This window comes from Apaloderma vittatum, unplaced genomic scaffold (genome assembly GCF_000703405.1).
Source record: "Apaloderma vittatum isolate BGI_N311 unplaced genomic scaffold, ASM70340v1 scaffold19261, whole genome shotgun sequence".
NCBI lineage: Eukaryota > Metazoa > Chordata > Aves > Trogoniformes > Trogonidae > Apaloderma > Apaloderma vittatum.
In genome coordinates, this window is record NW_009699912.1 from 47,004 (window position 1) to 72,203 (window position 25,200).

A 25,200-nucleotide genomic window follows, 5' to 3' on the forward strand; every position below is an offset into this window, starting at 1 on the left:
CATCATCTGGAGGAACCAAATCTGAGTTGAATGACAACTGCTTTACCATTCAAGTACCTCTTATTACCATTGCCTGACAAAACAGTGCCTGTGGTACCAGAACTAGCATTGGATGACTTTGTCATAACAAAAGCTTGTTTTTGAAAAATTGCAGGCCTTGAAAGTGTTGGTTGAACTAGCAGAATTTTAGATAACTGTTAGATTAATAATATTCCCATCTTAGATGGATGGTTTGGTATGTCTAAAGCATTGTGACAAATCCTTAGAGTTGAGTCAGGTATTTTAAGTTGCTGCCCCTGCTCTCAATTCCTTCATTGTCAGCATTTAAAAAAAATAAAAACGAAGGATGCAAGTCAGTTGAAACTTAACTCCTTTTATCTGGTCAGCGAACATGAAACTGCAAAGTAACCAAAGATACTTTTTTTGTTTTGTATTTAACTTAAATAGAGCAGCCAAAGTTTATTTGTGCCTTGCTGGTTACAAATAGGTGCCACTAGGAGACTCTGGTGGTCCTACAGAACATTCTCTCTCAGGTTTTTAAACTTCAGATTTACTGTTAAATCAATGGGCACAGTAACAGTTAATCTGAAGCGTCTTTGGTCTGTTTGCCAGATTTTGGACTTCATAATTAATAGTAAACTCATTCCATAATAACGATCTACACACATGAGTTTGCTCTCAGTAAGTATGTATATATTTTCTATATTCCATGTTTTCACCTGTAGTCTTCATTTCATTTGATCTAGTTATGTCAGTGTCACATAACTCAATGTTGGAATTTATGGGCATTCAGAACTGGCTTAATTCAGTGACTTCAGTCAGTTGGTATTTGCTACCCCAGAGAGTGAAATTTGCCATGGAAATATCAAGAGTATGAGAGGATTAGTGTGCTTTAGGCAATTTTGAGATGCAGCAAATAAATCCTGGAGTGGTTTTAAATTGCAAGTGCAAGTACAGGTACTTGTTTTTTGGGGTGTACAGTATCCCTGCCAGTCCTGATGTAATACAGCTGCTAATGAAAAAAGTATTTGCCATGTCGTTCGTTTTTCCAAGGAATCAATGAATTTGTGGCTTTGGTGTTGCAATGTTATGGCAGGTTCACATGCTGTATTTCCCAGGTACCAATAAGCATTTAGCAGACATCTGAAGAAACAGGGCTGTAAACCTTAAGTGGATGCTGCAGCGAACTGTTTCAGAGCTTATGTATCTCACAAAAAACAGTGCTTTTGCTACAGAAAGACAATGCAAACCCTTTGATACTCCACAGTATCCTACCAAAACCTCAGCAGAGCAGTATATGAGATACAGGTGTGTCAGTGGATGATCCACATTAAAAAACCACGCTGAAGGGTGGACTGTGTAGTGAAAGCCATTGCATGATAATGCACAGAGATATATCTAAAAAGCAGTTTCTTAGAGCTACAGTGAGGCATCTGGATTCCTTGTGTGGTAAGGCACCTTTCCAATAGCTGAGGGAAGTGCCCATGCTTCTAAAAGGAGGGCTCAGGGACACATGGTGCTCATCTTTTGGGATTGCCTTCGTAAGCTGGGAAATGGAAGATCTAGATTCTGTCCTCTTCTCAGTACCAAGGTGTTAACTCGGCATCTGCCACTTACCCAGGAGGGCAACTCAGCTATGAATGTCTAGACGGGACTTTTTCTCAACTTTCTTTTGAAGTCTTGCTGCTGTGGAGAGTTGTATACGTATAGCCTGTGGGTTTAGGCACTTCTACCAGGCTTATTTTCTTGGGTATGAAAATAATGTTCTAGGTAAATTAGGAAGTACTGGAAATGGCCTTTGGCTTCAAGCTTAAGGCAAGCAGAGTTACTTGCAGAATTACTGCTCTGTCCACTTAGCCTTGTGCTTGTAGTTCCTCAGTTATGAGAACATATGAGGGGGGAAAAGAAGACTACGGGGACTTAATCTTCCAGATCAAAAAGTAGGTAGGTGCCTAGTAATGTTGGGTAGATACACGGATTTTTGTTTGGTTTGGTGATGGGGTTTTTATCAGTTTTGCAATTTGGTCATTAAGTGCTGGTGGTTTTTGAGTCTGACCCTAAACACATTTGTGATGTTACAGTTTTGCCCTTGATTTTTAGTTTTTAGACTTGAGTAGTTTGCTTTGAGCAGTACCTCTCAGGACTGAGCTCTGCTGATTCAAATTGCTCGCAAAAGGCATTCTGCCTGCTGCCTCAGAGTATGGGTTTCTCCTATGGTAAAGCTGATAGTTCTTGTCCTGTGAGGGGGCTGCCCTGTAGAAAAATATTTCAAAAGCTTCCTAAAAGATTTCAGGATATGTATAAGCCTGTAGCTATGTTCTCTTTTTCTCTCTCTCTCCTCTCTTTTTTGTTTATTTGGTTTTCAGCATAGCTTTTTGAACAGTTACAGGAACTTATGTGACTGTATTTACTTGAAATGATGAAAATTATATTACAATAGCAAAAGTGAAAGACTAGGGGAGAGCAGGCATTTTTACAGTCTTGTTCACTGCAGGATATTGGGGTTTTGTACTTTATCTTTGGATGTAATTACTGCACCAGGAAGCTCATGTATTAGTTGATAAAGACAAGCCTAAAGGTGTTTTAAAAAAATCCTTGTGTACTGTAGAAATTAATCAAGTAGCAGTATTGATGTATTCATGCCTGTAAATAAAAAATGGTTGTTGTGGTCAACAGATTTCCAAAAAAAAGAAAAACCCAAATGAAACCAACAACAAAAGATCTTTCATGACTGGGTGTTGCTCTTTTTGTCTTACTGGGTTGACTCTCATTGTGAGTTAATGTCTTTGAGAAGTTGGGCTTTGCTGCAGGTGGCAGTAGGCTTTCTTACGTGTCTCGGGGACCTCCTGTGTGCCTGAGCGCCTGTTTAAGGTCAGACTTGTGCTTACATGTGATCTTAATGTGTTCCTCCTAGTAGTTGTGAAGAGTTTAGTTGAACTGATTCTTGTTGTGCTGCCTTAGCGCTGAGACAGTGTTTTTGAGTGCTGTCATGGGCTGGGGTGTCCTTTGCAACACGCTCTGGGTGGGTGGTAGTTCCAGAACCCACTTGGAACTCCACACAAAGGCGGCCTTAGTCCTTCCATTGTATTCTGAAGAATGCTTTGAATTACTGATACAAAAATAATGTTTTTGCGGTCTTGTATTAAATTCACAGATCCAAATACTTCAAAGTTCTCCTACTTTTGTGACTTTATCTGACTTCCTGAAAGGCTAAGCCACCCTAGCCTCTGACACTTAAAGGTCATGCTATATGTCTCCAGCTGTTGCTAATTCGATGAGTCTTTTTCTAAATGCCAAAGCACATTTCACCAGAGCACGTAGAAATACCATGAGTATATTTCAGAAATGCATTACAACTCGAGCTCTGTAAGCTAGTGATTTGAAGCCTAGAAATTAGTGACCGAACCTTCAGATTCTTCATGAGGAGGAGGAGGAGAAAGAAAGAAATTCTCCTTACCAAATCTGTTCTCCTTATGGCTTTCTTTGAAATGACAGCTTTATGTTTGTGACAGAAAAGCTTTAATCTCTCCTAGAAACACCATTGTTATCCTCTGTGTCACAGGGTAAATATTGCTTGCCCTGGAAACCAGAGTGGGACTTAAAGAATAGTAGATGGTTTGCTACACAGTGTAACTGTTACTGCTTGAATTGATGTTTGTGGTTCTTACGCTCTCTGTCACGCTTTTTTGGAAACCATCAGAATACAAAACAAAAAAACCTCAGAAACCTTAAAAATTGCTAAGTCTGAGGGCGAGGCTCACCTGCCCGTTGCATCAGTGTTGGAGAAGACAAAGGATACAGCTGCATTTCGTAGATGTTTTGTGAAAAACTCGTCCTGGGGCTAAGATGTGCTTTTTCATTGAGACCTGGAAGGATAATGTCTTTGATAGCTGTAGCTGCTGTAAGGCAGGATGAGGCTTGTTCCAAATGTTCAGGTGTCCTAGAAAAAAAATTGTAAATAGACACTGAATCCAGAACTAGGAAGTCTGACTTGCACGTATTCTTTCCAATATGCTTATTAATTAGCAACAGATGATAGAACTTGGACCTTAAATATGAACATTTTTAAAACAAAATAAGGGCTTAAACACTTCTGTGTTTATTCTGCAAAATGTTAGATTACTTACTCAAAGATTTGGCTACTGTGATGATCATGGTTTCTTCCATCTGTATTAAAAACATAAAACAGGTACAGTGTAAGCAGCTGAATTGAAAAGTATTGATTTTCTAATGAAGTTTTTGCAGTTGCAATTTTAGTATAAGTTTATACATGATTTTTTTCCAACTTCCTTTATATTTGTCAGCACAGAAGAAAATTACTTGAGATTTTAGGATAAAGTCTGGATTTAACCACATAAACAAAGTTACTTTTCTTTTTCTTCCTTTTTTTTCCCCCCTTCTTCTAAAGAAAATTAGTGACAGCTTAAAGAAAAATGTGGACAAAAGTTTTCATTCTTGGCATTCAGAGATTAAAGGACTTCTTACTGAAACCTAATATAAATAGTTGTGGAACCTTTCAGCAAGAAAAATTTATTTTAATTTTGCATTTTATTGCAACAGAATTTAAATGTAACCATTCCTCTTAACAGGTACGTTAGTGGGGAACAGCAACTTCAAAATTCTTGATCCTGAAGAACTTTTCAGGGTACTTGCGTACAAACTATTGAACATACAGTACCAGCAGGCATAAGCTACTTTACTGGTGGAGCTTCAAACCTGTAGGCTGATCTTTTGCTCATGTTCTTGGTTAGAGTTAGAAAAGTACTACAAAAGTTAATTAACCCTGGAAAGAAAAAGAAGAAAAGAAAACAAACCACAACCCTAGAAAAAACTTTTAGCCTTGCAGCAGGGTAAAAATATTAATGTAACTGCAAACCTTTTAGCCATAGAATTGTTCGGGCTTGTTGATTGTTTGGTTGGTTTTTTTGTTGTGTTTTTTTTTGCACAACATTGAATGTCTTACACTGTCTTACCAAGTTGACCAGAACCTGGTTGGCTTCTTTAATGAAGTCTCAGATTTGATGGAACAGTGCTTGTTATCTGAAATAAAATAATGCAGAATTGTACTTGAAAAAGCTGGTCAGAATTTCTTAGCAAGACTTAAGAAGAGCTACTTAGCATGACCAACTTAATGTTTGTTTGGGTTTTTTTTTACCACAAATTAAAGAGAATATCTGAAAAGAAAAAAATACCGTAGCTTGTCTAGGTAGTTTTCAGGCAAGCGTGCCTGACGCCTTTCTCAGCATTACTTAATTCTTAGAGAAAGGATTATATACTGTTACTTTATAATCCGTTACCAATTTAAAGTTTTCTTTTAAATCTCTATACATCTGTGTCGGGTATATGAAGCAAGGAAGTCAAGTGAATAAAGCTTGATAGACGTTTTTGAAAAGCTATAATGGTTATGTCAGAGTATGCCTAAAGCAGTACTTGTGAAGAATGAAAGTCCTGATAAACTCGATCTGTGTCTCTATATTTGAGAAAACTTCAGCATCTGCCTTTCCCACTTAATGGATTACAACATGACAATATTTCTAACAGTTACTGGTAGGATAGTGATGTAGAGGAGAAGGTGTATTGGAAGGGTCTTTTCTGATAATGCAGAACTGCTCATTAAAACCTTATTTATTTATTACTCTTCTGTAGTAGCTTTCATAATTGGACTATGTTCTAATATTTTATGCAGTGAAGTATCTATTGCTTTCATATGATCAAAAAAATAGAAATTGTTTATGAATATTCACAACCTTGTTTTTACATCCTTCAATTTTCTGACCAGTCTTACAGTTCAGACCCAGGCTTGTAGGACTGGGCTATAATAAAGAAAAAAGTGTCCTTAGTTGTGTTTTTTCAGGTTGCTTCATTCATGAGAAGCCTTGGGCTAAGGAAACAAAAGCTGGATTTGGTATGCTTATTTTGAAGGTGATCTCTGAAGTTCCTTTATTTCTTTTGATTGCCTTTGAAAACAAATGGAGTAGTAGAATTGGCAAGCAGCTACTAATCTCGTAAGGCCACTGTCTTGTGGTTAGGTGATGTTTATAGTGGTATAGCTCCAAAGTGCTGCTATTTCAAATGGTCTCTTAATGGAGCAGGTGGTGTAAACAAAAGCAGGAGTGATGTAAACAAAACAGGAAATGTAGCAATATATGTTGTAACAAAGTAGTACTTGTATTTAAAACATTAAGCTTGTTTTAAAAATTGAAAACGTGTACTGTCACGCGTCCGGTGAGAAAGCCTGAAGCAAGTGGACAGACACATGCTAGTTTTGGTTCACTATGTGAAGTTACCACAGACTATATATGCCTTTCATAGCCAGATACTAGTTAATCTGTGTAAATGCAGGTAAATATTTTATATTTTGAAAAAAATAACACAAATGCTAATGTTTAGGTTGCAAGTTCTGGCCACATAGACATTAAGAAGTAAGGACAAGATTACTGAAACTAATGACTTGAGTTTCTTGTCCCCAAGTCTGCAGCTGGCTAATTAATGTAAATTAGTTTGATAGTGTTCCTGGTTCCGTGTGTTTCTTTCCAAGTTGGATCTTAATTACTTTTACGGGATATATGGTAGCTGCGTTACATGGTCCCTTTTCAAGCTTATGCGTTTTCCCCCAACTTTCTGACAATGTATCTTGTGAAAATTTTTAATAGAAACACTTTCCTAGCTTTGTGAGCTTTGGATATACTGTAGATTTATTTGAAGCTGTTAGCATAAGCAGCAGCTGCAATCATCAGATACAAAACTTGACCATTGAAAGGTCAAGTTCAAGCAGCCCTTAAGAATTTTCCTGATTTCTGCAACAGAAATTGTAGAGGTTGTTAATTTTGATCCTACTTGACCTTAATGGGGAGTCTGCGCTATGGTTAAAGAATCAGATGCTCTGGATGCAGTGATGTGTTGGTTGTTCCTCCACCACTTCCCACCTCGACTTATCTGGTCTCTCCCATGTTTTACGTTTTTATATAAATCAGTGATAAAAATTGGGAACCTCCATGGAGTTAATAGTAATAATGTATTTTGTAATGGTGATGATGTCTAGTTTTTGAGCATGTGTACATGCACATCCCTTGTTAATCACTGTTGAATATTTCAGTACAGTTTAATCCTTGTTTTGCTGGCACTGTTAATCCTTAACTAGCACTGTTAAGGCATCAACTGAATCAGGTCAAAAGGGTTTCTTCCTGCAAATTGTCAATCAAGCAGAGGCTGCTACGGTGTAATGGGATTTTTCTGTGTGCTCCTACTCCTTCAGAGAGAGCTGGTTGTTGACTCAGTCCTTTATTTTTAGCTTTGAGTGGACACTTCATTATAGGCAATTCCTACGCTGTGCCTCCTTATGTCTGTGTGTATTAATGTTTTTCCTGCCCCATCTTCTGAGGTCTGACCTTTCACTGATCTGTGAGATGCAGTTCCTTCCTTTCTAATGCTATTTCTACTTTCAGTGCAGACTGATAAACTCTGAAGCCCTAACAGCATTATCGTATCGCTTACAGCGTTTTCTTTTTGTTAATCAGTAAACGTGCATGGCCTACCTGTATCTTTGTTGGCAAATAATCTTGATTAGTTTTAGCCTAAATGACATAGCAAGAAATTGCAGTCCTTGTCAGAAGAACAGCATCGAGGATCAGATTCCCTCTAGGATGGCTCAGCAGAATGCTCTGTGTGTGGATTTTCTGCCACACAAGGTGATTTTTTGGACTAATATCCAAGAGGCATAATGTTTGCTCATATGGACAATGTATAGTAAATATCTCATCAGTGTTAACTAGAGACTTAAAAATGGTTATTGCTCACATTGTGGCCTTCATAAGTTTTGAAGAGACTTCCAGTTTTGCTGGGATTGTATAGGGCTATATTTTTAGATCAGGTTTCATAACCATCTGAAATAGAGAATGATTTAGAGTGAAATTGTAGAGGCATTATTTCTGAATCAGTGTGTAGCTGTATTGAAACGTTTTTGAATTTTTTGAGAGATCCCACTTCTAAACTGTGTGTAAGAGCACATCCTGAAGAGCAAATCCAGCATGAAGCTCTAACAGTCAAAGTAGAAGCCAATATGTATTTGCATGATGTTTATTGAGAGAATTCTTTAACCAAAAAAAAAAAGCTGATATCCTATATATAACTTCAGACATCCATAGGGTGGATGATCTGTTACATCTTTTCATTGATACATTTGTCTTTCAAGACAAATACGGAAAAAAACTGACTTGGGTGATAGGCAGATAGAACTGTTTTTAGTGAACATTTTACTCCTAATTACTTCTTGTACTTTTACTACCATTCGATCCTTCGTTACTGTTCTGGAAGCAGTTTTAACCGACTTAGAAATTGAGTGTTCTTTCCACTCCTCCAAATCTGGAGCGACCTCTTCTAACTTTGCAGAAAGTCCGTAGATACTTTTGGCTTGCCATGGAAGCTTCGAAATACTTACAGACTGCTTTAATTTCAGCAGCTATTCCATCAGTTATGAGAAGTTATATTTTTTTAACAACAATCAGTGCACTTGGCTTTTTTAGCTAGTTTTAGAAAGTTGTTCTAGCATACCATTGTTGTGATCATTAGAATCTAAACTTCAATTTTCAAGTTTGAATGTTGCTTGTAACTAATTTTCGTTTGTTTCTATGTGTTTGAGTAGTTCTCTTCCTGCTAAAGATCTTTTTTTGTATAGACATACATAATAATCCTCTTTCCTTAATGTCCATGTGAAGAAGCTGAGCTCTTAGGATTTCCATTATCATGATGAGTGAAAACATTTCTCTGCAGCTGTTCCACTTAGAATTTACTTATCTTGAACAAGGAAAGAAAAAAACTACATATGTTGCTTTGGAAGAGTTCTTATCCTTGTCTATCTAGCATGTATGTGCTCTCTCTTCCTCTTTTGGATGTACTTCAGGTATATTTTAGAAATACAGCTTTCTTCTTGCTATTGCTTTATATGTGATACATTGCAAAGAATACACAGTGATCTTTCTCTCTGTGTTTCCAGCTAATTGCCTCAGCCCCTTAGTATGAAGAATGGGAGGGAATACTATGTACCTCAGGCCAGTAAAGGTTTAATTCACTGACTTTTGTCTTGGAAGGTCTGATAGAAATACGTAGTGTTACTGTGTGTAGACTGAGTTCCATTATTTTTTCTGGCATTAAGTGTATTCCTAAGTTATTTCTAATAATCTTAGTGGGTTCATGGCCTATTGCATATTGTCCTGTTGACTTTTAATTGCTTCAGTAAGTATCATTTGTGCTGTGTCCCAAATAAGTTCTCAGTGAGTGATTTCCTAATGTTGATTTCATCAACGGGCTCTTATTTTGTCTGTAGGCACTAACAGAAAGGCCTGGCTTGAGGAACTTTAGTGATAACATCCTTTTAGCTCTGCATTACTTTCCAAAACCAGTAACTACGTACTCTTTCATTAGCAAGTGCACCTACACTGCATATCTCCTACTAGTCACAATCCGTTCCATTTGAACTCGGTTTTCAGTGCTGTGTAATGGCTGTGAAATCTAGCTTGGTTCAATGAATTACTTGATATGAAAGAAATCAGTTAGCTTACTGAAGAAAGTCTGCTATGTTTCTCTGGTACTCTCTCTGCTCTTGATTAATTTTACTCAATCTTTGGGTTTTTCCTCCCATGTCTTTTCTTAAAAGCTAGCTTTTAAGTCTTTCATGTTATCTGTTGATAATCGGTCAGAAAGGCTTGTTATTGTGCTCACTTTCTCTGTAGGTGATAGTGCTCTTGTTTTCATATAACAAATTATTTTTATGGATCTAAGACTTCCCTTTTTCATTCTCTTATTTCATCAACATTCCTCCCTTCATGATGCACCAGTGCCCATCTGTTTCCTTGCTAGTGAAAATATGGGCAAATTGCTTAATTCTTGGGGTAGAGATTAAAAGAAGTCTTAACTTAGGCCTCATTGTGTAGCATCGCTGCTTCTTCCCTGTTTGTGGCTGAAGAATCATAGAATCATAGAATGGCCTGGGTTGGAAGGGACCCTGGTGATCATCTAATCCAACTTCCCTGTCATGGGCAGGGACGCCTCTCAAGTAGATCAGGGTGCTCAAGACCTCATCTAGTCTGGCCTTGAACACCTCAAGGCAGGGGACATCCACAACTTCTCTGGACAGTTTGTTCCAGAATCTTGCCACCCTTGTACTGAAGATCCAATCTAAATCTATTCTCCTTTAATTTAAATTCATTTCCGCTTGTTCTGTTGGTGGACACTCTTGTAAAATGTTCCTCCTCAGCCTTCCTGTAGGTTCCCTTCAGGTATCGGAAAGCAGTTATAAGGTCTCCCCAGAGTCTTCTCTTTTCAGGGCTGAACATACCAGTTCCCTTAGGAATCAGTGCTACTTGTTTCGCTACGGGCAGTGTCCTGACAGGTTCACTCTTGGCAGCCTCTTGGTTGGGACAGCTCTTCATTGATCGGTGCTTTTTGTGTTCTTGTAAGCAGTCTCTTCAGTCACCACTGATACGCTTTTATTTACCACGGGAGGATCCCAGGGCAAGATAAACAGTTTATCTTCTTTGGGATACAGTCTTCCTCTAGTCCTTGCACCTTTGATTTTAAAAGGGATGGAGTCAGGAAAGCAGGTTCTGTGTCGCTTGCTGAAGTTACAGCTTCGCTGGTTTACTACAGCTTCCTCTTTTGCAACTTAATGTTTAGTTTCTGTTCCAAGTGACCAAATACTCTGTTAGCTTTATTAATGAAGAACTTTGATTGTAAAGTGTCATTTATTAATCCCAAAATAATGTTGGTTAGGAAAAAAAAAATTCTACTGGGTAGCACGGTAAACTTTGGTCCTTAATTTGTAATAGTAATTATATCTTGGAAGCTTATCCCCCAACAGTAATTTTTGTTCTTATAGTATTAAGGATCCTTATACTCAAGCAATTGTACATCAGACTTCAGGGTTTGTACTAAAAGGTCTTACTGCTGTCCTTCCCCAAAATGACTTTTTAGACCAGATTCTGGCCACATTTAGAGTAAAGCTGTTTGCACTATACTGATCACGGAATAGTACATCAGGATAGGTTTTCTTGAGAAGGGAATGTCTTCCAACTAATGCTCTAATTCCCAGGGGTTTCTTGAAAATCCAAACAATTTCTTGCTTGGAAGGACAGAAAAAAAGCCATCATCTTAATAGTGTGATCTTTTTCCTTCTATTTCTTATATTTCTCCTCACCATGGCTAGCAAATAGTTCTTCTTACAACGTGTCTTATTTTCCTTGTAAAACAAAAAGTCTCCCAATCTTAGTCTCTAGGAGAACCTTGAAATTATTTATGGAGGACTTTAATGTTAGGAGGCTTGAAACTTTGTTTCATTTGGAGAAAAGGGAAGAAAATCTCTAGGCAGGTTCCAGGATTTTGCTATACATGTGCAAAGCTTATTCTTGGGCTCATGTTCCTTTCCTTTTCCAACTGCCTCCCCAAACTGTCTCCCTTTTTATACGGTGCTCTTTCTACATACAAAAAGCAGCTCAAAATTGTAACTTTGCCTTGGTTGTTGGATCTCGCTTAGCCTAAATTAATTCTGCATTCCTAGTTGTTGTGATGTGTCACCTGCTTGAAACTCTGATTTTGAGGGTTTTTTTCCATCTCTTTCTAGAGATATGTCCTTTCATTTCTTCTGGAGTAATGCACAAAATAGAACATAAAACTTGCATTGGTTTATGTTGCTCTTTTGCTAATCCAGAAACGTGTTTGACTTTTGCGGAAAGTACTTGTAGCAAGGAAGACCTTTATGAAACACACAAAAGCAGCAGCGGTAGACGTAGCAGCTGCCTAATGCTGGGGTGGGGAATGCACACAGGTGTGGGTGTGGATGTGTCCTAAGACTCTGAGCCCAAGATTTGGACTCCTTGCCTTTGTCTGAGCCTGTAAGATAGTGAGAAGGGTACCTCCCTCACAGGTTTTTGGAGGTGGTTTGGTAACTTGTTAAAATCATGCTGATGGCCCCTGGGAGGTGCTACCAACGTGCCCAGTGGCACTGCCCGCAGGCTGAATACCACTGTTTTTTCTGGCGGTGTGTAGGCCTGCCACAGTTAGTGTCTCTTTAAAGAAAATGCAGAAGTGCTTTGCTGGGGAGAATAGAAAGGGGCTTTCTGAAGAGGTGCTGAAGACTTGAAAATTCAGAGTGGTGATTGGTCACCTCTGCTTGATTGACAGGTTGCAGGGAAAAACAAAAACCCATTTGTTCTGGCTTAATGGAACTGGAAAACAGAAAATGAGTATCAGGTAAAAATTCCTTTTTTAAAATCTTTGCAGTTCTCCTTTAAAAAGTGGAGTTTTTACACCAATCTACACCTCCCCCACTCCAATAAATTAGGAGTAGGAATTACAGAAACACGCAGTCGACAAGTTGTGTAATGTGGGTTGTCTGTTGGTGTGTTTTCGAGCGGGAAGGTGTTCTGAAACACCGCAGCAGCCAATGTTACTGGGCTAGCTTAGCAAAAAGGCAGAGGATTGAAAGGGTGTAGTGACTAAAGCCCTGAACTGGACCCAGCTCTCTGGTTAGGCTCATTAGCAGGGCGCTCACGGGGAGGCTTTTCTTTTCACTTCCTATACTGTGCCTGCTTTGTGGATAAAGTCTGTCAGTTTCTATTATTATTGATTTGGCATCTGACACGAGCATTACTACAAAATTCACTGAAAAGTGAATAGCTAAAACGTAAACTATGTTTTAAAGTAACTTCCATCTAGCAGTATACTGTCGTACAGATTTGATAATAAATTTCAACATCAGCACCACAGTTTTAGATCATAATTAAAAATCATTTACTTTTGGTAACTTTAATTATTTTGTATGTTGATGTATTTCAGATTGAAGGACAAGGACATGGTGCAGTTTTTGACTGCAAGTGCTCTCCTGATGGACAGCATTTTGCATGTACTGATTCACACGGTCACCTTCTGATTTTTGGCTTTGGTTCCAGTAGCAAATATGACAAGGTACAGTGCAAGATAAAAATCAAAATGTCTGTCTGTGTTGAATGCATTTGTGCAAACTTTGCTTCAGAGCTGCATTTCAGGAGGATATATCTTAACACAATTTTGAGCCGTTAATATGGGACATTTCAGGTTCCTGTTGTTGACATTGAACTTTCACTGTCTTTTTCTAAACTATACAAACATGCTATTAAGCTGTTTACATGGGAAGTTAAAAATAATCTTTAAAAAAATAAAAATTGCACAGTTGCTGTTTACTCTCTTCAGTGATGAGGTTATAAGTATCTGCTAATGCATCCACATGGATAATGTGAATAAGTTGCAGTGAAATTGATAATGGTTAAACATTTTACTTGTAATATTTTTCTGGTTCCTATCTAAGACTAAAAAAAGGTGTGTGTGTGTGTAATAGAACTAATTCCTTCATCTGTATTTTAAACATTGCTTAACCTGGGAGACAATTATTTGTAATAAATGTACTGTATGTTCCAATGATAAAATTTTATGTCTGCTAATGAACTTTGCTGTTACAGATGCATTGATGCTTACACAGCAATGTTGCACTGTTACTGTGTGATTAAAATATTATGTCTTTATTCTAATGTCACAGTCTACATTGTGTATTCTGAGTGTGGGTGTCTTGCCACAGACCCTCATGACTGTAAAGATATGTGGTGTTATTTTTTCTCACACTCTGTGAACCATACAGGTTAAATGGTTTGGAGTGCCCACAAGGTCCTAGTTCTTTTACCCCCAAGGGAGGAGGTGAGGTGTGTGTCTTCTCCCTCTAAGTCTTAAGCAGATACATCAGGTCCAGGATTTTCATCTCTGCTTCTGGTAGCTGATACTTCAAGGTTGTTGATGAAGTGCCAGCTTTGGGATTTTACCTCTTGCTTTGGATCTTTAGACCCGGGCTGGCCTTGAAAACATTTTGGCAAAGAACAACATAGAGAGAGAGAGGCTTGAAGGAGGGAAGGTGAAAGGAATTTTAATCTTTGTCTTGCAAGCCACTGCATTTCTTTCTGTACTCTTCCAGGTCTTATTTTGATTGTAGTAAGAGCAGCATTTGCGTAATAGGGTTGATTTTTTGGTTTTCCGCTTTGTTCCTCAGCTGCGTACTTGGTACTTGACGTACTTGATACTTGGCTGCTGTTGCTATCCCTCAGCTATTACTAGCTCTGCATTTCCTCTTCCATTCCAAATAAAAAAAAAATCAGGGGAGACACCACAAGCAAGGAAGACTGGGATTATCAGATCGTTTTCAAGGTGTTTGTCTTCCGGAGTTCTTACTCTTCCAAACTTCAAAGCCTGTTGTAACATTTTTCTCACCATGTCCGTGGATTGTTCCAGATTTATTTTTTTTATTTTTCTATCTGTTTTGGAAGTCATAGTCCTCTGCTTCTCAAAAGTATTGGAAATTAAATTGAAACTGAGAGCCTTTTTGTCTTTTCCATGATAGACCAGAAATACCCTTTACACTGCCATCAGAGAATTTACCTGGTGGAGGGATTAGATCTGTTTGAAGAATGAAAACAGTTGCTTTTTACATCTTGAATTCTATAGACCCTTTGTTCTCTTGGAGTTTCTGGTGCTGTCTTTCACTTACTGGTTGATTTAGAATGATCCTTTCCAGTTGTTATTGTGCCAGTGATAATCTCGGCATATGTAGAAGAAATGGGAGCAAATAGAGTTTACATTTGTTGCCTCTCTAGTCCCAGACTTTATGTCTCAGAAAACTCACCTTGGAAGTTTCCAATCTATTTCTTGTCTGGTTCTATCTCCTATCATTTTGTGTGACCTGATTTATGGAGAAGTGTAACTACCGATAGGTAGATGCTGGAGATCAGGCATTTTTTGTTCTGCCCTCCGCTCTCAGATACTTGGGATTTTTTTCAGGCATCTTGTGAGAATATGTTCTGGTAGGACTTGTGCTTTTTTTGTCCTAAAGTGCTTTCCATCCATCTTGGGGAATGACTTTTACAGAAGAAAGGACTATGATAAACTGTCCTGCATTCCTACATTTGCAAATTGTGCTCAGGAGATTGGTTATAGGTGAGATAGTGTTAGCTCAACTGAGAGAGCAAGCTTTTGGTTTTTTCCTATGTGTTTTTTCATGTTGTGTTCAGATAGAATTTGTGTTTTCTAGTTGACTGGAACCAGTGTCCAGTGGTCGTTTTTTGGTTTTTTTCACCCAGTCTTGTCTTGGCCACAGTGAAGGCAATGGGGTGGTTTTCGATCAATCCATACGTGGGTTTGTGTAGTAATTCTTTAGGGGGAGTGAAGAATACATTTGCTGCTTGTTTGGAGCTCCTTTGTTATTTGACCCAAGAGAACCTTGAGCCAATGTCAGCTGAGATTTCTGAGTGTATGAAGATCATCAGAGATGAGATAAGCTCACTGTCAACAGGGCATGTGCACTTCAGAAATTCTTGCTTAGGTGGAAACTCTCCAGGAATGCTTAACTGTCCTAAAACACGTGGTATTTTTCTGATAATTTTAAATCTCATATTTAAATCTCTGAGCTTCCTAAGGCTTTTTTTCCTGTAGACTGTCCAAACCACGATTCTTTGTTGTACGTTGACTGCTCCTGGATGTTGAGTTGGTGCAGTAGTGGGGAAAATGTCTCTGCATTTGTGTAGGTGCCCATTTGGAGAAACTGAATGCTCTGAATGTGTAGTGTAGTTACTGAGTCTGTTTGTAGAGCTCAGACCTCTTGGAAAGCTTTCATGCTCAAACACAAGCTGGATTTGTGAGGTCATGTGTACGGAGGACTCATATCCTAATGGTGGTGTTGTATCTTTTTATTGTCACGAATTTGATCTCTAATAGTATATGAAGAAATAGGTCTGATTGTTAGTACTTTTAGCTGTTTTTCTACTGAAAATAGCTATTTAAGATTTTTCCGCGTTGTCTTATTCTTCTGATTTTTCTCAGGGCTTGGAATAGCCTGAGGGGTAAGATGTTGCCCTGGACATTCCAGTGTTCTACCTGAGAGTTGATCTGAGCCTGGATTCCCTGTGAAATGCCATTCTTGTGAAGCAGAGAACTCTTATTTACTCTGTCTACCATACCTGGTTGCAGTGCAAAGGACACAGAAGAGCAGTTGCAAAATTGTCCCTCATGATCTTGCACCAGAGACTATTCTGGTAGAGGTCACTGAATGTAAGAAAGGATTTTAAGATTTTCCCTTTTCTCGCAGAACCTGAGCTGCAGAAAACACTGTACAGCCAAATCATAGCACATTAAAACTCGCAGTCTGTATGATCATGCCCTTGGAATCTTTTCTTTCTCAGTATAGGGGAAGTACTTAATAGGAAAGTTTACAATAGATGAAAGTACTTGATACTCTATTATTAAGACTCTATGGAAAATCTTAAGTCCTCCTTGAGGACCTATACCTTTATCAAATTGAGCTATTTAAGCTGAAGGAACAGAACTGTCAGGCAAGCCTTGATTCTGTTAGTCGGACACATGGGAAGTACTTGTACCTTTATCATTCAACCTCTTTTCATTTAACAGAGAACCTGGCAACAAGACTTCACCGAGTCAGGGCTTCTTAGTGTAGTGGGATGTCACCTTGTCCATATGCACTTTCTGTGGTAACCTTTTGAATCCTTGAAATAAATGCTTTGATGTTGCATCTTTGCAGTTTCTTCCTGTTGTTACTTTCCTGATTTTTTTGTGGAGTCCAAGTTCCACAATTCCTCTGATTTATTTATTTTTTATCCACCTTATATGGATGCATATAGGCACTTTTCTGATGTTAAAATTGCGAGATGTTTGTTGTTGTCTTCCCTTCCTGGTCTTCTCACATCCAGGACAGGAGACCTTTATCACTGAGAGACCAGACCTCTGAACAGGTACTATAGCCTCAGCCTTACAGATTTCTATGTCACAGGGTTACTGCAAACTGCGTTATGGCTTGGTCATGATAGAACGTGCTCTTCAGAAATCAGATTGTTTGCAACAATTTAGAGATTCCTCTGCCTGTGCTCAAAACCTGTTCTTAACACCTAAGACAAGATTTTTTTTTTTGAGATCTCTATGCCTTGAGTCATTTTTATACTGAACTGTAAATCTAGTTTGTGTGGATGGGTTTTCTTCAATTATTATCTTATTTTTACTCGCTCAAAGTTAAACTGAGTACCTGAGCTGCCAAGAGGTTGCTTGCCAGTAGATAGTGTTGGAATGTGTATTATACACGTCAGCTTGTCTTCTATTCTCTTCCTCTTTTCTCTTTGAAGTTCAGTATCTTTCTGATTGCATGATACTGAAATGCACGTGCTAGCAAGGGATGGCGCATAAGCCTTTTTACGTACTATTTGGACAAGAGAAGTCCTCAGTCTTGAGTGTCTGTGGAAAGTCATCTAGAAAAAATTATGAACAGGTGGACTGAAATAAAAACTAGAAAACTCTGAGCCTAAAGAATTCAACATTAGATCAGCTTTATTTTATCTACTGAAGCTTTTTCACATATCTAGTGTTAAAATAGTAATATGTTTGGCCGCTAGTGTTAAAATATCTGGCAATGATGTGATAAATATTTCCCTATTCCTCTTCTTCCTACACCATAGCATAAGTCTGTGACACAGTTTTTGCTATCAGAATATATATTCATATATTCAAAATATAGAAAGAAATTTGTAAACTATTTGATATGTCCATGCTGTGTTCAGTCAGATGTCTTCAAGGAGTTAAATACAGCCCCATTCACCCTGTTATTTAAATACTCCTTACTCTCAAACATGTGGTTTATTCTCCTTGCACTGTAATACAGAAAGGAGTACTGGGAAAAAAAAAATGTATTCATTAAATTTTCCCCTGTGAACTGAGATACACAGATCAACTCATAACCTTGGTTTTGCAAAAGTGACCCAAGTAATATTGTTAAAAGTACTTTTGGCAGTTGTCTTCTGTATGCTTTTTTTAATAGGTTCTTAAAAAAAAATTACAAAATGACTTTGTTTACAGATAGCAGATCAGATGTTCTTTCATAGTGATTACCGGCCCCTTATCCGTGATGCCAACAACTTTGTCCTGGATGAACAGACACAGCAGGCTCCACACCTTATGCCTCCCCCATTTTTGGTTGATGTGGATGGCAACCCTCATCCCGCAAGGTATCAAAGACTAGTTCCTGGTCGTGAGAACTGCAGGGAGGAACAGCTTATTCCTCAGATGGGAGTGACATCTTCAGGTATGGAAAATTTCACTTCACTACACAGTAGCCTCTTCAGTGACTGCCAGATATTCTACACTTTCACTTTGTCCTTTTTCTTCATTTCTGGGCATAGTAGTTCATGTAGTGTGGAAGATTTGTGATGTCCTTGGCACTGATGGCTTGTAACAGTTGTACTCACGGTATTGTCATCAATCGAGTCAGTACTAGTTGATGCTACAAGGCCGGTTAGTTTGGAGCTCGTTTTGTCGTTGGAACGGTGTATGATGCTGAGAGAGCTTTCAGTTGATCTCTTGGGGGTAAGATTTCCTACTTCAGAAAATCTAGGAAATAGACTGATCTTCTGCAGATCAGTTGGAACAGGTAACATGTACCAGAAGAGAAAAATGAGAATCGTGAAGAATCCCCTTCTTAGGTAAAGGCAGTCATTCAACTTAAGCTTTGATGGTTTGGTTAGAGAACTCTGAAGACTTGACAAAATCTGGGAAGTTCCTTGAAAGCTGTGTTCTCCATGCACGCAGCAGGGGAGAAACCTGCATATTTTGGGCCAAAGCATGGCTGTTGGAAACTGCCTAAATGTACATTGGTTGGGGTGTAAAAACAGTACCTACTTGTTACCTGTCACCACTTTGGTATTTGTTTGACTGGTGAAAGTAGCTTTAAATGTGCCCGAGATACGCATAGTTATTTGGATAGTCTTTAAAATACGGGAAAACTGACTGTGCCTGAAGATAGTGGCTTATATATGAACCTGTGATATTTCAAACATTGCAGGAAGATTAACTGACAAGTGTTGTTACCAAAAGATCTCTTTATCCTCATTTGTAGACCTGAGGGTTATAAGTCACTGAATACTTAAATAATAATTTGTAAGGAGCATTTGTGTGTTTCCTCTAAAATCATAGGAAGAAATGCTGCTCGAGAAGCAACTTGTAAGAAGGAAAAAATAACTTCTGATGAATATGTGTCGTATTTTATCTCTTAACTTTTTAGCTATGGACTTTGAAGCTAAATTTGATTTCCAAGGGAGAATGCAGTTCTACATAGTTGTGAGTTACAGCATAACATTCTGAAATTCTCCAAATTTGAAAATGTCCTGGGAACATTCTCCAATATAATATTTTGAAACAAGTCAGACTCTGCACACAGGCCCAGCAATATTACATTTAATGGTTTGGCAGCATGATACATGAATGTATGAAGATGATGTCCGTAGCATTTTCTTTAATAGCAGGAAGCCAATCAGCCAGGCTGACAGAGAGCCAGAGAGATTATGGAGAGACAGAAGATATTTTTCTACCTCTTTACAGTTTAGCAACAATATACGCAGTCTTATGTGGAGCTAAATGTGTTCATGTATTTCAGATGTTCCCTTCTGCTAAGGAAGCTGCATTTCTTTCTGAAACTTTGTCATGGGATTTGATGAATCTCCCTCAGAGCACTCACAATTTATTTCTTTCCGAGTTTTCTGTAGGAGTTTGTAAGAGTAGGTGGAATTAAGATAATCATGCATGATTTACTGCTTCGATGTGCGTGAAACTCCTTTAAACCGGATGTTTTGAAAAAATCAAATATATACGAGTGTCTCTAATATTTCATTTTTAAAAAAAAACCAACTTGCTGTTACTTACGAAGGCAACATCTCAGAAGCTAGATACTTAAGAATCATTCATTTTGTTTAGGTAGCAGTTGCCTTATTTAAGATCATTCTTGGATTATTAGTAATATTTCCCCCTGTTTTCAGTAGACAGTATGTCTACTCATGAGATCACCAAATAAATCTGTCTTACTACGGGAGTCAGAAAATAGCCAGCTGTGGTTACACCAGAGCTCATTCCATGGTTCCGTACTTCTGCTTTAGGGAAGTTGACTTCAACTATAATAACCTTGAAACCCTGAGAACGTTGTCTTAAATATTTATATTCTTTCTGCATATCATCATCTGCTAAAAGATGACTGCTTCTGTCTAGCCACACAATCAAAGCTCTTCGTTTCATAGCACAATTGCTTTACTATCTTGTCTTTATCTTGCAAAGTGCAGTTTATACTATGATATCTCTTTGGAATCATGCTGGAAAAATAATTCCTGTAGCTTGTTTCTTTGAACGTTGTCATCCCTTGTTACATGTGTTTTGCAAGTTCTGCTTCTCTTGACCAGAGCTTCCCACCACTCCACCATCTAACTATTCCACGTGGGAAGTACATGGCTTCCCTCTCAACTCAGTACTCGCAACCCTTGCCTTGTTCTCTGTACTTCTCTAGGGTTTTTTGTGATCATTGTGAGTACGAAAAGAGGTTTTATGTTTATGCTTATGTGCTGTGTATTTTGCTTGATGCACAGAAACAGTATTACCATCTTGTAATCACTTCCATGAGAACCATTTTATGTCTTTTATTCAAGAGACCTGCCCAAAAGGTTTCTTGGCTGGTTTACATACTAAAAAAAAAAAAAAAAGAGCATTACTTAACCTGTGTCATCATTATGCCACTCCAGCATTTTTACTGCTTGATGGTCTTCAGCATAGGCAATGTTTTTTAAATTCTGTTAGACCTTCTTGATGTAGTTCTCTCATTGAAGCTTATGCTACAGTATTTTATAATGCATTTGGAGCAGGCTGAGCACACATTGCAACAATTTACATCGACCGAGCTGACAAACAACACTTGTATTAAGGTTCTGTGACCTGCTGGCACTTGATCAAATTAAAACTTCTATTAGGAGTGGCATGTGATCATCTTGACCCTGCTCCAGAAAATATAATGCTCTCAATATATTAAGGTATATAATATAAGATTTTTTAAGGGGCTGTTACAAAAATACACGTTACCTGATACTTCCACATGCAATTATAGACTGTACGTGTAAGTTTCAAAGCTAAAACTTGGGTGAGTTGTTTGTAACCTTTGATTCTTCCAGTCAACCTTTGTGTGTTTTTTCTCTTCCATATTTTATTTCACAGGACTGAATCAAGTTCTTAGTCAACAAGCAAATCAAGAAGTGAGTCCATTGGATAGCATGATTCAAAGACTTCAGCAAGAGCAGGACCAGAGGCGCTCTGGGGAGGCAGGAACCAGTAGCGCCAGCCGGATAAGCAGAGGTAGGTTACTGGGAGATGGGTGTTGTGGTTTTCCATTGAAACAGCTGAGAGTTGGAAAGTGGTAAATCACATTATTATGTGTGAATTGTGCATTTGGTTGAACTACTAGCAAGAAGATGTGGAGCTGTAGAAACTAATGCAGCTTCCCCATCTCTTTATACCTTTCTGCAAAGTCTCAGGATTCTTAACCTGACAAAGTAACCTTTGTTAAGTTATTACTCCTTAGCAGTAACTGCCCTGCAGTTCAGTCTGGAATCGGCCACCTCCTTCATTGACATCTGAATTGTCTCAAATAAGGAAATAGGAGGGAGAAAAGAGAAAGGAGCTGCTTGTTTCTCAGTACTAGTGTTGTATGTTTCATTGTCTTGCACTAAATTACCCAGTAGTTTTTGATACTTAAAAAAACATGATTGGCAATCCACCTGAGTAATCAAGAATAGCTCGTGTGTGAAAAGATGTTGAAATTTTTCTACAGTGTCAGATGTTTGAAGGATCTTGTATGTGTGTATGGTTTTGGCTTGGTTTGTGTTGTGGTGTGGGGTTTTTAAAACATCTTTTGACAGTTTCAATTTCTTATCTGTGAATTTTACAGTTGGATTCCTTGTAATTACCAGTATCGTGGCTTCGTGTTTTTGAATGTAGAATACTGTTTAAGGAATAGACTGATTAACAGTGAGAGAGCTCATTATTTTATAATACGGATCTGAAGTGCAGTAGCAATAGTCAGCTTCACATAAATGTTTTCAAAAACGTTTTCTAAGAACAGCAAACGTGTGAAACATGCTTCACTTCAGATTGTTGATACATCTGCTTCTTTCCAATGTAAATTTTTTAAAAGGACTGCTGCAGCCCAGGAGCTGTTTAAGCATGTGTGTTTGGGGTGACTGTAGAAAGTGCTGAAATGGTTATATTCAGTTAGTACTTGATGTGAACTAATAAATAAAGTAAAATTGTTTTTTTTCCCCCTTCATCTTTGTGGTTTTTTTCTTTCTAAATGTTTCACTTAAAATATCAGATCAAGTTTAAACTATCACTTTTTTGCATTTTAGGATCTGTCAGTTCTACCTCAGAAGTACATTCACCACCAAATATAGGATTAAGACGTAGTGGTCAAATTGAAGGCGTGCGTCAGATGCATAGCAACGCACCAAGAAGTGAAATAGCCACTGAGCGGGACCTTGTGGCTTGGAGTAGAAGGGTTGTAGTCCCTGAATTGTCTTCTGGTGTGGCCAGGTAAACGCAGGCCAAGTTTGCAGTGAATTTGGGTTTGGGTGAACTTAAATTGAACAATTCTGGAATTCACATTGTTATAGAACTATTTCCATGGTATTTATCTATTCCGTGGTCTCAGTTCCAATTTGAAATCAATTGTTGTTGGCATGTCACTTGAAAAGTCTTGGGAATACAGAAGTATCGTAAATAAAAATTGACCATTTAACAAATGATGGGGTAATTTGACTTGTATACGCAGTGGAATCTGACTGCCTTGGTGTTTTCTGACCTGTAGCATCAGATTACAGTATGTTTTAACTCCATTTGTTCCTGCCATTCTATGGCATTTTTCAGCGGGGACGCTGACATAATCCATTAGGTGCCTGAGGTGAATTTTGATTTCCAGAATGGCACTTTGTTTCATTCAGTGATGAATACTCTGCTAGCTGCAGTCAAGTGTAAACTGCTGTAGCTTTTTGAAATAATATTGAAATCTTAGTTTTTTAGAAAGAGTCATTTTGAAGCCATATTCTGACTGTAAAAAGAGATAAATATTGTTGAAAGAACGCTATAAATGTTGAAAATTTCTTTCTTGATTTGGTATATAACCTTTGAGTTGTAGTGTTTTGCTTTAAAGTTAACATTTCAGTTTTCTTTTTTCAGTAGGCAGGAAGAATGGAGAACAGCAAAGGGAGAAGAAGAAGTAAGGGTGTATCGATCAGAAGAGAAAAGAAAACATGTAACGAGTCATATTCAAAGAGAAAACAAAATACCTACTTTCTCTAAGGTAAGAAGTCACTTGTACCTTACTGCAGTAAGAAGCATAAAATTTAACTCTGTGTTAGGCAACATACATTGATGTTCCTCTTTGTCATTTTAAGTTGGAAACAGGACTTTGTTTACCTCCCCAGAATGAGGAGGCACAACTCTGCTCATGCTTTGCTGTGTTCTGAATAAAAAACGGGGATTGCTTTTCGAAGCCCCTGGATGAGAAGCCCCAGGAAATCTGATGTTAGGGACAGAATTTGCTGTAGGGAGTCTGTCAGTGTTAGTCAATGCACCCTGCTACTGTTGTCTGCTGATTGACATACTCTTCTGCAGAAAGATTTGCTTAAACCTCAAGTCACAGTCCTTAACCTTAAGACATTTAAATACATCTCTGATACAGAATTGGGTATTTTCTCTCATGGTACCACAATAATCATATTGTGATTTTGTGTGGGATATTTCAAAGGCATGCTTTTGGCTAGAGCTGGAGCGCATTTTTCAGAAAAGAGGGAAACAAGATGAAATAGAAGGGAATATGTTGTGTTAAAATCAAATTGTCATAACTTACATGATATTTTCGTGTAACTTGCAAAAAAGTTTAGTCTTTTGCCTTTATACTGATAAGAAAATGTGAAGAATGTATATTCTGTATTTACAGAAATAGTTCCATGTCTTATTTTTTTAATTAGAAATTAGTTTTATCTATGCATCTCACATGCTAATCTGTGTTTTTCTAGCTAAATTGGCAGCTATATTTTGTAATAAAGGAAGTTACTTTCAAGCAGTCATAAAGGAGAACCCATGCTTTTGGTCGTGTAGTACTATTATTATAGATTGCTTCACCCTTAATCAAAAGCTTAGTAAGTTACAGACTTTCAAGATTGCCTGCTAATCGACTACTGAAGAGTAAAAATTATTTAGAGAGTTCAAGGTGGAAAAATAAAGAAATGAAATATTAAGTATACAAAAGACCGTGGAACTCTTAGCTTTATTGGAGTACCATACATAATGCCTGTTTAATACTCACTTTCTTGGGAAGGAGGGGACTGAGATTGAAAGCAATCTGAAAAAGAGAAAATTTCAGATGCTTAGTAGTGCTTCTACTATTTTTTTTAATAATGATAAATTAATTTTATACATAGTAGAGTAAATTGGAGGTGGGCAAATTTCTACTTGATACTAAATATGAGCATTCAGTTTTGCTTATTTTTTCATACTCAACCAAAGTAAAGCTTTCAAAAGAAGTGAAATGAATGCTCCCCCACCCTCAAACAGTCCCCTATCACCTTCAATTTCTATAGTAAATTTCTTAAACTTTTCTTCAGTTTCTTTCTGGTATTAAAACTGTGTGCATTGCTATTTGAAGAAGTGGTACTGATGTGTTCATTTCAGTGCTGCAATTGTGTTTTTCCTAGATAAAGTGAACAAATATATTTTTCAGTGTATCTGCAGGTTTTGTATGTAGAGGGAAAAGAAGCTCTATGCCACTTACGGTTTTGGAGGTGGCCATGACAGAGGTCGTTAAATACATACCAGGGCATCAGAAATCTTGTTTTTCTCTCAGGAATAACAGAAAATGGGCCTCACAAATTCAGATTTTACCAAAGTTATTTCTTGTCTTGACAGAATGTATTCTGGTGTTGACTTAGAGACTTTCTTTTAGTTTAGTTAAACAACTGCACCACTGAAAGACTGTGCAATTTTTCTCTTTCAGCTACAACCTAGTCAGAAGATCCTTCTTGATGATGTGAATCCCTACCCACTTACCCTTACATTTTTAATTGAGTTACAGTTTTCCTAAAATATCACTAGAACACAAAAATAGCAGAGTGGGCTAGTCAGTCTAGCTATTTGGTTTCAGCAATTACTTCTAATACCTCATTGAAACAAGGAAACTTATATGGATGGTTTTGAAAATCTTTTCTCAGAGGAGAATTTTTTTTGTCTCCAAACTTTAAAAGTAGCAGTGGATCCTATTTGAGCCCCTTT

The 25,200-nt window shown here is 37.9% G+C and overlaps 1 protein-coding gene across 1 annotated transcript in view; it reads left to right on the plus strand.

Annotated features, from left to right (window-relative positions):
• Positions 1-25,200, plus strand: part of PHIP (pleckstrin homology domain interacting protein) — a 96,682-nt gene that overhangs the window by 36,730 nt on the left and 34,752 nt on the right. The window contains exons 12-16 of the mRNA XM_009878587.1: positions 12,829-12,957; positions 17,926-18,151; positions 21,094-21,231; positions 22,281-22,464; positions 23,107-23,230. Coding sequence (XP_009876889.1) covers positions 12,829-12,957; positions 17,926-18,151; positions 21,094-21,231; positions 22,281-22,464; positions 23,107-23,230 — 801 coding nt within the window. The remainder of the gene's footprint in view (positions 1-12,828; positions 12,958-17,925; positions 18,152-21,093; positions 21,232-22,280; positions 22,465-23,106; positions 23,231-25,200) is intronic.